Below are 17,130 nucleotides of genomic sequence, written 5' to 3' on the forward strand. Positions count from 1 at the left end.
GGGAGGACTGGCTGTGAATGCATGTTTCATTGCCATTGACGGCGCTGCACGTCCACTCTACTTTAACTGGGAGAGGCTGGCAGCGATAGTTGGCTACCAGAAATCCCAATCAGAATAGATTGGACGTCTAGTGGTTTCAATGGCAGCCAATGATTTAAGTTCTAGACAAGGTTTGTTCACGTTTCTGCTGCTTTTTGTGCATCTGCTTGTGTCAGCTTTAGCTAAATCATCATGCATTGTCTGTAACCCAACACATGTGTTGTAAAGTATTAGGATTTCTTGTAAGGAAACAGCACAGCATGGCACATAATTGTAAATTGGAAAGAAATAACACGTTTGTTGTTTTCAAATTGAAATCAGAATACAGTGGTACCTCTACTTACGAAGTTAATTCGTTCCAGGTCTTATACAAGCAGGATTTTCCCATAAGAATAAACGTTGTTCCCCTTACAGGTGATAGTAAAGCTGACTTGAACCGATGGTCCATCATGCCAATGAATTTATATAAAAGAATTGATTTAATAAAAATGATTATACTCCCCAGGTTTCTATACCTCTTTCTGGCTCTCCCAGTCGAGGTGAACACTAAACAATTTACCGAATGGAATAGATTAATCTCTAATTTTATTTGGAACTATCGGAGACCTAGAATAAAGTATGCTACACTTCAGTTGACTAAAATGGATGGAGGCATATCTTTACCATGCTTGGAAAATTATTATAAAGCTGCTCAACTTAGAACGTTGATTGCATGGTGTGACCCCGCATACGATGCTAGGTGGAAAGAAATGGACCAAGCACAAATTCACATTCCTATCTCATCTATACTGGGGAACAAGGTATTATTGACATTTTATTTGGATAAAGTTTCTACTTGGACTAGAGTGCCACTAAAAGTATGGCTTGGTATACTTAAAAATAAAACTATTGAGAAGGATGCAAAGGTTTTACGGTGGCCGGCATATGACACTGACTTTACTCCCGCAAAAACTGACGGTGGTTTTAAACACTGGTGTAGCATAGGCATCACCGCATATTGGTCATTAACATCAGGAGGCAACCTCTACTCTTTCGAACAACTGGTAGACAAATATGGTCTGGGGAAGACCGACTTTTTTCGATATCTTCAACTACGCCACTATCTTAATACAAGCATTTTAAATGAACGTGACAGACACCCAATAACTACTATCTTTGTGGATGCTTCAAGAGGCACACTTACCAAAAAACTGATCTTTAAAACATACCTAGCACTACACAGGATGAAAAACCTTACCACTACATACATCAAATTCAGATGGGAGAGGGAGGCGGGAATAAAACTTTCCAATGAGGACTGGTCAAACATATGTAAAACAGCGGCTACTACATCTAGCTCTGATTTATGGCGTGAATTCACATGGAAGAATACTATGCGTTTTTTCATTACACCAAGAATAAAAGAACTCCAAAGCAAAAACTCTGAATATGGTAAATGTTGGCGGAAATGTGGAAGTTCATCCGTGGGCCACTTCCATATCTTCTGGGAGTGTCCCAAGATCTCCTCTTTCTGGAGACATGTAGCGATGGTTTCTGAGAAGATTTTGTGTTTAAAATTAGAAGCAAGTTTTAAGATGTTTTATTTGGGTAACATCCCAAATGGTTTTACAAAACGAGACAGGTACCTCCTACAGATATTGCAAGCTGCAAGCAAGAAAACAATAACTCGAAAGTGGTTAAAAGAAATACCACCTACTGTCACGGAATGGATGGACATAACGCACGAGATTACATTATGGAGCGAATGACTTTTTCCTTAAGAAACTCAGCCGAAAAATGTGAAAGATACTGGGAGAAATGGAAACTCTTTCTGACTTAAGGATGGGATTCCTATGTTCACTACTACAGACAAACCCTGGATGGCTCGCTTTATTCATTTTATTTATTTATTTATTTTTATTTAATTTATTGTTTTTTTTTTCCCTCTCCTTCCTAATTTATTCTATTTGTGTCGGTCATTTTGATATGTTTGATGCTCCACACTGTTACTGTTGTAAACAAAAACGCAATAAAAAACAAAGTGTAAAAAAAAAAAAAAAAAAAGAATACACGATTATAATTCCATTAATTTGTTTCACTGCCTGAAAACCTACAATAAGTATGGAGGTAGATTTGTGTCTTTATTATTCAATCAAAAAAAAAAGTTGCTTCAATCAAATAAAAAGTTGCTTCAATCAAAATATACATTTTCAATAGAAGAAAAAGTCAATTCAATTTAAAAAAAAATGTCTTTGAATGCAAAAATAAATTTGAAACTCAAAAAAATGTATTTGAAAACGATTTTTCTTTGAATTATTGTAAGTCGTTTTTTTTTTTTTTTTTTTTGATTGAAACAACATTTTTGATTGAAGTAATGTCATTTTGCGTTTGGAGCACATTTTGGCTGGGACATTTGTGTCTTTATTATTCAATCAAAAAATAAGTTGCTTCAAACAAACAAAAAATATATATATATATTCAAAAGAAAAATCACTTCAATCAAAAATGTAAAAAAAATTCAATCGTAGAAAAAAAGGTTTGAATGTGAAAAAATATTTGAGACTCAGAAATTCACTTTTGAACATTGAAGTGATTTTTTTCTTTGATTAAAAATAGTTTTTTGATTGAAGCAACTTTTATTGGGATTGAATGTTTTAAACACAAATGTCCTACCCATAATATGGCTCAAACACAAAAAGGGTTGCTTCAGTCAAAGAAAACAGTTTCCATGAAAAATGAAATGCTCAAATGCGAATTTCTGAGTCTCAAATATTTTTTCACATTCAAACCTTTTTTTTCTACGATTGAATTTTTTAAAATTTTTGATTGAAGTGAATTTTCTTTTGAAAATATATATTTTTTTGTTTGAAGCAACTTCGAGTTTCAAATTTGTTTTTGCATTCACATTTTTTTTTTGATTGAAGTGACTTTTCTTCGATTGAAAATATATATTTTGATTGAAGCAACTTTTTATTTGATTGAAGCAACTTTTTTTTTTGGATTGAATAATAAAGACACAAATCTACCTCCATAAATAAGTCCTTAACAAATACTGCTGGTACTAAATTATGAATAAAAGTAGGAATAATAATATAATCATAATAACACCTGTAATAATGTAACAAATCGGGTTCTAATGTGACGAATGTGTTTTATGTGGTGTACCTGAACGCACCATGTGGTTTACGTTACATAGAGAGAGAGAGAGAGAATACTTTTTACTTTCACTTTTCATGTTCAGCTGTGGCGGACAGTAGGCATGTTGTGTTGCACAAGTTCTGAAGTAAATGATTACAAACCTGACGAAGATGGCGATTTTTGGGAGAATTTTTTTAGGGGGGGTGGGGGGTTCGGGTGTAGGCATGTGCCAGTTGCCTTCACGGTTTACCATGCTATGAAAACGTCGCGGTTACAAAACCACTAAAATTTTCCGTCATACAGTAGTACGTATTCGTTATTTTTCATGTGTCGAAAATGCAGCCAGAAGTGGCTTGGCGCGGCAGCGCTTACCCCTTCCCCTGTTTGATGCTGCGTGTGTCAGTGACGCTATTCCAGCAAACCCAAAAACAAACACTCCAAACACAAGGCGTAAATTCTTCAATTTATTGATCTCTCAAATCGTGGTAACTGAAATATACTAAATGAATACATTTAAAACGTTGTACAATCGTATTTTTCCCCGTCTGAGTAGCTTCGACAGTTTAGCTTCATGAAAAAGTTCGCCAAAAACAAAACACACATTTTCCTTTCAAATTCAATACACAAAGTTACTAAAAACTTACAAAGACGAATGATAGACAAGGCTTAGCTAGGAGAGCAACTTCATTGAGGTTAATCACAGCCGCTGAGAAAGAAACAAGTTAGTATGCGGAGAAGGAAAAAAAAAGAGCTTCAAAGATCGCTAATAGCGAAAGATGATCTTGTCCTAAGCACAAATTCACGTTCGCTGGACGGGGTGAGGTCTCATTCCCAATTTTTTTTAGATGAATGCATTTGCCAGCATATTGAATTTGGTGAGTAATGGATCGTTTTCATATTTTGCGGTATGACAAAGTTACTGCCGTTCGTTGCAGCTTGCGTTGAACACTGTCAGAGCGTCCGGTGAAAATTAAGGTAGCGTCAAGCTTGTGTATTTAACGATAATATAAAAGCAGTTTTGTCAGTAGAGCGTTATGTGAGTAATGCGTAACCGTAATCTGATTACTGTCTTTCAGTAAAGAACAATCTAACGCGTTCATTTTTCTAAATCAGTAATCTGATTAAAATTACTTTCCTTGATGCCTGTGCGTTACTATTTTGTTATTGCCCCATAATGTATGTAGGATGAAGAATACTGTAGTCATGGGAGTGACATCACATGTCACATTTTCTAATCGGGGATGGAAAAAAAACGGGTCACGTGTATTACCATGATTCGTGAGCCGTGAGCGCTGGGAGTTTGCGGCCAAACAACATAGCCTTGCTACCTCGCCAGGATGCAGTGAAATAGGCAGGAGATATACTACAAATGGCTGCATTTGCACACAGGAAACACAGCCATTACTTCACATTTTTGTCCAATAAAGATGACCAAAATATCTCCATGCGCTGCGAACTTTGCGGTGGCTCAAAAAGACTGTCGACCGCTATAAGCATCCAATTCAAGCACCACTTGGAATTACAGCACAACAGGTAACACGACAGCCAGGGCTTTTTGATACTGCCCGTGCTCAATCCTCGGTTCAAGCTCAGTTGTTGTTGAAGGTTTTGAAAGCTTAGGTTTAAAGAAATTCTAAATATCCATCTTGCCTTCTCAGCTGTAGTTTTGGCTAAGCAATGCAAACGGCTGTCTCTAAGGTGCTATAGTCACATGATCTGTTTGAAAAATAATATGGACCCATTATGAAATACTTTGAAGGATTGTTGTTCATTCATTTTTGTTGTTTGTTTTATTGCTCTAAAACCTTTATAGACAACATTTTAATGGCCATATTCAATGGCCTTAATTTAAAGGGGAAGTTGAGAATTTTTTACATTAGGATTAATCTTTGAGTTAGCCGGGGTTTAATTAGTCGTTGGAGTTGATTTTAACAAATTCTGTGCAGTTTGCCAGTTATTTGTTAGTTTCAGGGCTCCGGAGATGCTAAGCTAGCGCGAGTCAAGGGTGGTTGAAATGAACTCCTTCACTAATTAAACCCCCGCTACCTCGAATATTAAGCCTTATGTGAAAAATTAAAATTTTCAAATTCGCCACATGTAGGGCGTTTTGCCGACGGAAGACATTTTGACAGAACGCTGGAACATATTTCCTCCACACCTTTCTCACCTTTTTAACCCCTGACCCATTTTCATGCCTGTACACACAAGTCACGGTTCCGTTCATACCTTGGTATGGGTCACAGTTCTGTACGGGTTCAGTATAATAGGAAAAACAAAAGGGCTTTTTTAAATCACAGCATTTGAAAGTTAAAAGTTTGTTCTATTGCCTAAAACTCAAAAGCAGCTCTTATTAAAGTGCAAAATACATAGAAGAAAACATCAGACTTGTGAATTTGTGTTTTTATTGTCCTAACATTCTTTAATTCACACTTTATGTGCAAAAATAAACAACCCACCCTTTTGTGTAGAGATCAACTGAGGTAACAAAGTCAAGTAGCACTAACGAGCTGGCAGCCTTGGTAACTTTTTAATCAAATTAAGATACTACCAGTGAACTGCAAACCAATACCAGTGAACATACACTCCCACATAAGATATATATTCATATAGGCCAAAATAAAAAGTGCAAATGTAGTTCAAAAACTGAAAAAGCATCTCTTGAAATAGTGCAAAATTAAATACTCAGTGTTTCAATTAATTCTGATTAGGCCTAGAGGAAAGTAAACATTTTATGATTTGAAAATATAAACTAAATACATGCATTTTATTGTCCCCACTGTGTACACTCTACATAACCTTTCTAGTAGTGATCAATGACAACTACATCTTCGTCTGTTTTGATTTTTCTTCTTTTCTCCGTAATGTCGGTTGTTCATAGACGTATTACCTCTACCACCCACTGGATTAAAGAAGGCCATTTCTACAAATAGCAGGGTGTTTGCTAAAAAGGAAGGCTTTTCCTACTGTGTGGCCTATCATCCACATGCACGCACGCATTTAGACGAGGGTGCTTCGAAACGCCATCCAAAGTAAAGATGTGCAAATTCTGCGTTTGTAGCGCCATAATGTGGACACTGATAACCAAAGATTTAACTGTGGAAACGTTACTGACTGTGACAAACTTTGTTCCTATGTTGAAGAACACATGCGAAGGATGGAGTTATTATGGACAATCATTTTTCGCGCGTTGTTATGAATATACTTAAAAACGAGCGAATGCGGTTGGCTGTGGAAGCCTTTTTTTCTACAAACGTGCTGGTGTAGACGAAATTTTTTTTCCCGAACGTATTAGGGCAGGATCCTCGGTTTTAAAAAACCCTGCTAGGTGTAGACATGGCCTAACTCTGACAAAGATTTTTTTTTTTTTTTAACTCAAGCATATTCGCTAACTAAGTGCACTGAAATATGATGTCCATACCGTGACGTACGGAACAAATACAAACACTGTTACACTTTTAGGCAATTGGATTCTTAAATAGTTCGTGCAACCTGCTTTCACATTTGGTAATTTATACTAGGTGTTGTCTATTACTTTAAGTCACGTCTGTACTAGGACTGCGCAATATGGACAAAAACAATATGTGATATACAGTAGTACCTCGACATCTGATGTAAAATTTGACTCGTCATTTCTCTCGACGTATGACGACATTATCGAAATGCGACAATTTATGACAGCGTCGAAATTTCATTGTTTATGAGAAAACATGCATGAGTCCCAAAAGGGCTGGTGCAGGTCACGGTGGTAAAAAAAAGCTATTGTAGCAAGGAAGTCACCAGCTTTGTCAGGTTTTTAATTATCTATTGCAAAACCTGTGCAACACAACACGGCTACTGTCCGCCGTAGCTGACGCCAACAACAACAGAACATGAAAAGAGAAACTAAAAGCTTCCCACTCTTCCGTACCTCTCTTACTCTCGCATCAGTCACACGGTGCGTTCAGGAACAGCATGCACAGCAACACAACCACCACATTAGAACCCGATTTGTAACATTATTATTATTATTATTATGTTATTCAGATTTGTATTTATAATTTTTTTTATGTGTAATTGCTATTTGTAATTTTACCTGCAGTATTAATTGAAGATTTAGCGTGGGTTTTGGGGCTGTGGAACAAATTAATCGAATTATAATGTATTCGTATGGGAAAATCCCGCTCGACATACCACCATTTCGACTTACAAACCAGTTCATGAAACGAATTAAATTCGTATGTAGAGGTACCACTGTATACCACTGACGTTATTTTCTTTGCGAAGTGAGACAGATGTTCAGTCCAAGTTAAAATTTATTGAAGCCAGCTATTTGAGTGAGCAATGGCAAAATCAAATAAATAAATTATATATACTGTACAATATTTCTGTTTACATTTTATTGTTTACATGACAGAGCATTTTTTTCATGAACCAAATGAACAGTGCATATCAACAAGGGTACCTTATTTAAAATGAAGCTCTCCAAGGTGCATATTTCAATTACATCTACAGTGTATGCAATATAGTCTAATTCCAGATCACATTTAAAAATATTAATGATATTTTTATATTGAAATATTGCCCTGCCCTAGTCTATATCAACTTTTGTGCATTTCAAAACCGACACTTTGAAAAATAGTAAACAGACACCAGGACAGACTGGTCAGAATGTTTCTTTGAAGCCATTTTTCATGTCTTTCCAAAGATTGTCAAATGCATGTGCAAAATGCATGTGCTTTAGGTTTTGAAAAAATCTCGACCAAAAATATTAAATACACTTTCATGGTTAAATTATTGAACAATATGTTTAGCACAGGTTTACAACTTTATATGTTATCTTAAAGCAGGAATACTGTAGCTATACGTTCAGAAAGTTTAATGTAGTCTTATTTGAAATTGTGGCTCTGTTCTCCAGTCAGCCCTCCAATGACCTTGTACATCTCGGAAAAATAGTATAACTAATGGATGCATGTGTCACAAGAACCTTATATAACCACATGACAGTATAGGCAGTATCTCATCCAGCAAAATGAGACAATGATAAATCATTTCGACACATTTTCCGCCATCAATGTGACCTATAACCCACTGTAAAGAACTAAAAGAACTAAGATGGGGGAAAAAAACGATTTATAGGAGGCATTAAATTTACTAAGATCATATGGTTATACGCTATTAACTCATTTTTAAACTAGGAAGGAGGTTAATTTTTCAAATCGGGTCAGATAGGCTAATTTTTTCCCCCAAAAATGAAACCATCATTTAGATACTGCATCTTCAATTCACTTAAGTTTCGTTTGGTTAGTATACCGTATAGCATGACTTGATGATCCAAAGTGTGATAAATATGCAAAGAAATTAGGAAGAGAAGGAGTACTTTTCCAAACAACTATCCATATTGAATTCCCCTCATTTGTAGGTCCTACATTGAGTCAGCAGGACACACATGTGAGCTCAGACATGCGCAGGAATTTGAGTCTTCTTCTGACATGGCAAACCTGCTATCACAAAATCCTCAATTTGAGGGTGTGCTGGCCATTCATCTACACAAAGCAGGCAGACTTCTGCTAGGTAAATGCATCTTTCTATTTCAATTATTTATATAACTTCATACAACCTTCAAAAAGATCAGCAAACCTTTTACATTTCTCATATCTGCCTGAACAAATGTATTTATGTGTAACAGACATCCAAGTACCTTTTGGCATTATCTTTGGTGGAACAGACATCAATGAAGATGTGAAGGTTGAGACGAGACGTGTGGTTATGGAAAAAGTTCTGCATAAAGCACGGTGATATTAGTATTACAGTGCATCTATGAATCTCGTCTTGGGTTTGACATATCAGACAATACCTCAGTGGGCAAAAAGGAATTGAAATGCAGTGAAATCTTTGTTTCTGTGGCTGGAATACATGGATGGCTCTGTAAGTAATGGGTCAAAGCAACAGAAGTTTTTATTCCTCTCTTTGCTTAACTATGCTTTAATGTGGTGGCATGCACGTCTCGCAGGTACACCAAAGACTTAGTCAAGATGAAAACTGGCAGAGGGTATCTGCTGTATAAATCAAAGGGGCCTTTGGGAAGTGTACACAATTCAGAAGGCCTAAAAACATCTGAATCCATGTAGTTCCCTTAACCTGACATGCAAAGCTTGGTGATGAAATGTACTCATGTCTGTTAGCTTACTGGCCTCTTTTTGAAACACACAAATGCATATGAATTCCCATTATTTTTTCTCCCCCACCTACTTAATTTTTGTTTCAAATTTAAAACAGATTTTCTTAGCTTCGTAACTGAAGTATTTTACCATTATTGTTGTTTCCATTTCATGTCTTAGTATTGTTCCAGCTTGAGTTTATACACGGCTTTAAGAGAAATGTTTTTTTTTTTTTTTTTTTTTTTTTTTTTTTTTTTTTTACTGGAATGGCTACTACAAAAATTGACTGACATGTTGTTGTCTATTTAACAGGTTTGCAGTTGCATTTACAGACAAACTGAAAAGAGATGCAGAGCTATATTTGGTATGGTTTTACTTTTTATATTCTATAGTACAGGAATTGCTTCAAAGCTTGGTATGTCGCCAACCTTTTTCCCCCCCAAACGTGTTACAATTATTTCACTCTTAAAAAGGAAATTAATTCACGTCCTAAATTATTCACAACTTATTTTATTTTGTCTGTCTGTATACATTCTTTCATACTCACACAAAGCTACACCCAACCTATATAGATATCCATCCATCCATCCATCCATCCATCCATCCATCCATCCATCCATCCATCCATCCATCCATCCATCCATCCATCCATCCATCCATCCATCCATCCATCCATCCATCCATCCATCCATCCATCCATCCATCCATCCATCCATCCATCCATCCATCCATCCATCCATCCATCCATCCATCCATCCTTCTATCTTCAACTGCTTATCCGAAGTCAGGTCGCAGGGGCAGCAATTTCAGCAGAGAGCCCCGAACTTCCCTTTCCCTAGCCACATAGACCAGCTCTGACTGGGGGATCCCGAGGCGCTCCCTAGCCAGTGTCGAGATGTAATCCCTTGTCCTGGTCCTACGCCTGCCCCGGGGTCTCCTCCCAGCTTGACGTATCAGGAACACCTCCCTATAGGAGGCGTACCAGTTGTCCGAACCACCTATACTGACTCCTTTCTACGCAAAGTAGCAGCGACTCGACTCTGAGTCTCTCACAAATAGCAGTGTTTTCTCATCCTGTCTCTAAGGGCGCCACCAGCTATCCGCCTGAGAAAACTCATTTCGGCCGCTTGTACCCCCGATCTTGTTCTTTCGGTCAAGACCCTTCACTTTTGACCATAGGTGAGGGTAGGAATCAAGATTGAATGGTAGATGGAGAGCTTTGCTTCTCGGCTCAGCTCCCTCTTCGTTGCAACAGTGCGATAAAGCGACTGCAATACCACTCCTGCTGTCATGATTTCATTCGTGATCAAGACCCTGAGATACAAGAACACCTTCACTTGAGGCAGGACCTCATTCCCAACCAGGAGAAGGCAATCCACCGGTTTCCTGGAGAGAACAATGGCCTTAGATTAGGAGGTGCTGATCCTCATCCCTGCCGCTTCACCGTGAGTGACAGTGAGTGCTGCAGGTCACAGGCTGGTGAAGCAAACAGGACCACATCATCTGCAAATAGCAGTGATGCAATCCTCAACCCACCAAACTGTAAACCCTCTCCGCCATGACTGTGCTTCGATACAGTATCCTGTCCATGAACATCACAAACAGAATTGGTGACAAAGAGCAACCCAGGCGAAGGCCAACAACCACTTGGACCTACTGCCAAGGACACGGACACAACTCTCACTTTGGGTGTGCAGGGATTGGATGGCCCCTAAGGAGTGGCCCCTTCACCCTATTCTCCCGAAGTACCTCCCATAGTATATCCCGGGGGTCCCGGTCATATGCCTTTTTCGGGTCCACAAAGCACGTGTAAACTGGATGAGCATAGCCCCTCCAGGATTCCAGTGAGAGTAAAGAACTGGTCCGTTGTTTCATAACCAGGACGGAAACCACAGTGTTCCTTCTCAATCCGAGGTTCGACAATCGGCCGTACTCTCCTTTCGAGTATCTTGGAGTAGACTTCTCCCTGGAGGCTGAGGAGTGTGATGCCTCTGTGGTTGGCACATACCCTCCGGTCCCCCCTTTTTGAAAAGAGGAACCACCACCCCAGTCTGCCACTCTTTCAGCACTGTCCCAGACTTCCACCCAATGTTAGGGAGGCATGTCATGTAGATAAATCTAAATGAAATGTCAGATGATATTTTAAGACCCGATCGGTCGGCGGCGTCGCGGTAGGATCTTGTTTGCAGTGTATCAACCAGGATTATTTCGATTTGGTTCCACTTTAGCACCTTGTGCATTCGCACTTTGGATCGGGGGGTGACTTACTAACAGCCGAGTGGTCTGATCGCAGGCACGGCGGCCCCAGACCCTTTGATTATGGGTCGGATGGTAAAGCGGGGTAGGTCAGGAAATGGAAGTGGAGCAGATCAGGAACGGGAGGAGAGTCAATTGACCAAAATGTCACGTACTGAGAGTAATGATAGAGAATACAAAATTATTTATAAGTTTGTTGGAAATGATGGCAAATCAATGAACCCGCTCAAGTTGTCTGCTGAAATAAAGGAGAAAATGGGGGCTGTGTTGAATGTGAAAGTTCTGATGAATGGAAACCTGCTAGTGGTTTGTAAATCTCAGGTACAAATCGATAAAGCGTTGAAGGTGAAGAGCTTGCTTGGTTGCGGGGTGGAAGGGCTCGTCCCGGGTCGTCAGGAGGCACTCAGGGGAGTGATTTATGTAAATACGGACGTTTCCGAGTCTGAAATACAAGGAAATTTGACTGGAGCAGATGTTGAATCGGTCAAAAGATTTAGGGAAACGGGACGAGCAGTTCTGGTAATGTTTAGGCAAGAAACGCTCCCTGAAAGAGTCTTTCTGGGTTATATGAGTCATCCTGTGAGGCAGTACATTCGCCCTCCACTTAGGTGCTACAAGTGCCAACGGTTTGGGCATGTAGCAGCAGTGTGCAGGGGGACCACAAGGTGTGGAAAGTGTGGAGGGAATCATAACATAACTGAATGTGACGCTGCGCAGGACAAATGTTGTAACTGCGGGGGGACTCACAAGTCTTCGGCTAAAATATGTGGATTTCATCAAAAAGCGATTTTGGTCGAGAAAATAAGAACAGAGGACAAAATTACTTACTCCGAGGCGGTCAGGAAGGTGAACAGGGAAAGCTTGGCTAGACCGGCTGTGGTACAGGCTGCTGCTGTGGCTAAACCAAGAGAAAATATAAGTCTAGCAGTGTCGACGCAGGCTTTGGTTAAGTTTGTGCTGGAGGTGATATGGAGAGTTAAAAATGTCAGCAGTAAATTGGAAGTTTCAAATATTGTTACAGAGGCTGCAGAACGGTATTTAGAAGGAGGACCCCCTGCGCTGGTGTGGCAGACGAGGACTGGGGGCGGCGATGAAGATGAGGAGATTGGTCTTCGGGCATCACTGGAGTCAGTGGACACGCTGGGGTCTGGGTTGCAGGAGAGGAGCCAGGTTAGACACGTTCACTAAATGTTTTGTATTTTTCAATGGAATGCTAGAAGTTTAATAGCGAACGGACAGGAATTAAAGAGAGTTTTGCATGAGTTTGGGGAATTGCCTGAGATAGTCTGTGTTCAAGAGACATGGCTTAAACCCTGCCTAGACTTTGTTATCCCTGGGTATGACAGTGTCAGGTTTGATAGGGAGGAGAAGGCGGGAGGGGGTTGTGCAATTTTTATAAAGAGTGGGGTGCGATATCAGCGAGTAAATGTAAAAACGTTATTAGAGTGTGTAATGGTGAGAGTGTGGGGGAGGAATGGATGGATATACGTTGTGAATGTGTACAACCCTTGTATGCAAATTGAAAGAGGGGACCTGGACCAAATAAGAGAGAAGGCAGAGGGGCCTTCAGTGTGGGTGGGGGATTTTAATGCCCATAACCCTCTCTGGGGCAGTCTCAGGATGGATCGTAATGGTGGCACTATGGAGGATTTTATTGATGATGGTGGGTTAGTTTGTATGAATACCTGTAGAAGTACACGGTTTAATATTATGAATGGATTAGGGTCTTGTATTGACTTGTCTTTGGTATCGAGTGAATTGGCCAGTAAGTGTGAATGGGAGGTGTTGGACCAGTTGAGTATGGGGAGTGATCACTTTCCGATCATGTTGAGAGTGGGCAGAAAGTTGGATGTCAGGCTAGAAGAACAGGTTAAATGTTTTGACTTTGGAAGAGCAGATTGGGAAAGGTTTAGTGTGCTTTGTGAGGAGAGGTGTAGGGACGTTGTGGATGGAGGGACGATTGATGAGTGGAGTGTGAGTTTGTGTAAGGTGATTTTGGATTGTGCTGTTGAGTGTGTTCCCAGAAAGACAGGGCATAGAGCAAGACCTCCTGTTCCTTGGTGGAACCTAAACTGTGAGAAAGCTATTAGGGCTAGGAATCAAATGTTTAGACAGCTTAGGAAGTTCCCAGTGGAAGGCAATGTAATTGAGTTTAAAAGGTTGAGGGCCAAGGCAAGAAGAGTGATTAAGCAGGCTAAAAGGGACTGCTGGAGGCAGGGGCGGACTGGTAATCTGTGGGTTCTGGAGGATCACAGAACGGCCGGTGCCCTGGACGGCCGGCGGCCGCCATTCATTATGCATCACTGTTTTTATCCCCCCTATCCTCTGATTATCTACAGTTCGCATCCAATCCGACAGGTGGCAGCAATGCGCCTGGCTTTTCACCTCCAATCTGATAGACTAGGAACGACGAAAGCACAGAGTAGCCTTCATTGGTTCCTTCCTTGTGGAAGCAAAATAGCGACGAGTGTTAATGCACAATATGGATGGTGGTGGCAAAAAAACTGAAAAGAGCAGGGTGGCGCGGAGAAGGTTAGAGAGAAAAAATTAAAGAAACTGGAGAGTGAAGCATTAAAATGTCATAAATCGACAAATATTTTCGCAAGCAGCAGTCTGGCTGCAACGGCCACGTCGGGTAACAACAGCTCAGCTCCCGGCGATGGTGAGAGGGAGCTGCAGCCGCTCTGACGTGCAGACGGTGCTGGGAGAGAGAAAAGAAGAGGGAGGGGGCAACGATAAACTGTTGGAAGTTCCCCAGACAAGCGCAGGGCAAGTAAATTGGGATGAAGAGGGTTACTTGCTCTGTAAACTGGCAATTGTTATCCATCAGGTAGCTACATTTTAAATCAAATAAATGACAATTAAAGGGTTAGTGCCAGCTAGTCGATGTACCCGTTTGCAATCGTGTCAAGTTACAGTATGCTAGTCCTACTATCCCTCTCCTAAGAAAAAATATTTTAGCCGTAAAACAATGTATGCACACGCAGCATAGCAATATTAATTCAGAAGAAATATAACAAAATATTAATAAAATGAATGGTTTTACTTTAAAGTTTAGGTAGTTAAATTGATGTTATATACATTATTAATCATATATATATCGTTTTGTTTTCTGGTTAATACTTTCCAATGAAGTTTATGTATACAGGATTTGTCTTGAAATGTGTATTGTATTTTCATTGAAATTTATTATTTGTATGGCAAGATTAATTATGGCAGGGGTCTCCAAACCGGTCCTCAAGGGCCGCTGTGGGGCCTGGTTTTTGTTTTAACCGATCGAGTACCGACAGTTTAACCAATGAAGTTTCTGCTAAAACAAGCAGCACCTGACTGCAATCAACTGATTACACTTGTAAGACACCAGATTGGTGCAGAGGTTTTGTCTTGTTTTGTTGGAATGAAATCCTGCGCCCGCCGCAGCCCTATGTGGAATAGTTTGGAGACCACTGAATTATGGCATAAACAATGAAGTCATTTTATAGACAGAGATCTATAGAGATATATTATAATCAATTGGATACGTAAAACTTGCTTTGAAAAATAAATTCTTTCATTTGTTTATTCAGGTTGATCATAGAGCTAGTACAGAAAATGAATCCAACTCCAGTTCAGCCTTGCAGTACTTTGAGCGCCCGTAGTCAGACAGTCACAGTCTAGACACATTTTCTTCATTTTTCTCTCAAAGTGCACGAAATTGGTGCATTTTACAATAAAATGTAAAAAAAAAAAAAAAAAAATCTCCCGGGAGGGGCATGTTCCCGGACCCCCCTATGGGGTCTGTGTTTCCCTTTGTATAGCGATTCTTATGGGCTGGGCTGAGTCAAAGTCCAGGGCTGCTTTTTAGTCCCAGTCCGCCCCTGGCTGGAGGAGTTATTGTGGAAAGCTTGGGTCAGAAAGCACAATTACGGAAGTCTGGAGAGCTGTCCATCGCATGTCTGGAATCACACGAAGCTCAGGAATACCTATCCTTGAGAATGGGGGAAGGACTGTTGTAACAAATATTGAAAAGGCTAGGGTATTTGAGTGTAAATTTAAGGATGTCCATAGTGGGGAGAATTTGGGGACAGAGGGGTTGAATAAACGTAATGAAACTTTGCAGCATAATTGGCATAAATTGGAGTTTAATAATGATCACTCTGATAGGTACAATTTGTTTTTCTCAATTGGGGAACTTAAGAAGGCCATTAATAAGGGAAGAAGAACAGCTCCCGGCAAGGACGAGATCAGTTATGACATGTTAAAAAGGGTGGGAGATAGCGTTCTGTATGAACTGCTTGCCTTGATCAATATTGTGTGGGAGGAGGGGTGTCTACCCAAGTCATGGAAGCAGGCAGTTGTTGTGCCAATTTTGAAGCCAGGTAAGGATCCTAAACAGGCAGGCTCATACAGACCGATTGCATTGACCTCTGTTTTTTGTAAGATCATGGAGCGGATGGTGACTGATAGGTTGGTGCATAAACTGGAGAGTGAAGGAAAGTTCGCAGAGGTGCAAAGTGGCTTTCGAAAGGGTAGAGGAACTATGGATGCTGTGGTGTGTTTGGATTCTGATATTAGAAAAGCCCTTGTTAATAATGAATCTGTGATTGCGGTGTTTTTGGACATAGAAAAGGCGTACGATATGTTATGGAAGGAGGGTTTAATCATAAAAATGTATAATGTTGGTATTAGAGGGAGGTTATTAAATTGGGTTTGGAACTTCCTCCAACATAGGGTCATTCAAGTGAGGGTGGGAACCTCTCTTTCTGAAGGAGCGGAAATTGACAATGGAACTCCTCAGGGTAGTGTTATCAGCCCAGTATTGTTCAACATTATGGTGAATGACATCTTTAAGGAGGTGGGTCAGGGAGTGGGCACGTCACTTTTTGCAGACGATGCCGGAGTGTGGAAGAGAGGACGCAATTTGAGTCACATTTTTGCTCAAATGCAGGCTGTCCTGGATAAAATTGTCAGGTGGGGAGAGAAATGGGGTTTTAAATTATCTGTGGATAAGTCTAAATGTATGTTGTTTGGCAATAAGAAGTTTAGAGATCACCAGAGCTTGCTGATGTATGGTAAACCGATTGAAAAAGTTAAGGATTTTAAATTCTTGGGAGTTATTTTTGATGAAAAGCTTACGTGGAAAAAACATATTGAAAGTGTAGTGTCGAAGTGTGAAAGAGTTATTAATGTGTTGCGAATGCTTTCTGGAAGCGCATGGGGGGCCTCTAGGGAAACTCAGCTAATGATTTATAGAGCAATGGTTCGCTCTAGATTAGACTATGGCTGTATGTGTTTTGGAGCGGCTGCAGCCTCCCATCTCAAGAAACTGAATACAGTTCAAGCAAAAGCTTTAAGGGTCTGTTGTGGTGCTCTCAGAACAAGCCCAATCCCGGCAATGCTGGTAGAGTTGGGTGAGACTCCTCTGTCAATTAGGAGGGCAAAATTAGCTATGCAATATGTGATCAAATTACTAGCATATCCGGGGAGTCATCCTGCTAGGCAGGTCCTTGAGGAGGTGTGGGAGTGGGGGGCTAACAAGACTGTGCCTTATGTATACAAAATGGGTAAAGAGCTGCAAAGGCTGAAACTAGGAGAGGTGGGT

General features: G+C 40.1%; 1 protein-coding gene across 3 annotated transcripts in view; it reads left to right on the forward strand.

Moving 5' to 3' along the window:
• glt1d1 (glycosyltransferase 1 domain containing 1) overlaps nt 1-17,130 on the forward strand; it is a 33,435-nt gene that overhangs the window by 484 nt on the left and 15,821 nt on the right. For 2 of the 3 annotated variants that reach the window (XM_057831511.1, XM_057831512.1), the window contains exons 2-4: nt 8,555-8,706; nt 8,822-8,927; nt 9,606-9,657. In XM_057831511.1, the coding sequence (XP_057687494.1) occupies nt 8,555-8,706; nt 8,822-8,927; nt 9,606-9,657 (310 nt within the window). The remainder of the gene's footprint in view (nt 1-8,554; nt 8,707-8,821; nt 8,928-9,605; nt 9,658-17,130) is intronic. The other variant, XM_057831513.1, reaches the window with a different exon arrangement.

This window comes from Corythoichthys intestinalis, chromosome 3 (assembly GCF_030265065.1).
Source record: "Corythoichthys intestinalis isolate RoL2023-P3 chromosome 3, ASM3026506v1, whole genome shotgun sequence".
NCBI classification, from domain to species: Eukaryota; Metazoa; Chordata; class Actinopteri; order Syngnathiformes; family Syngnathidae; genus Corythoichthys; species Corythoichthys intestinalis.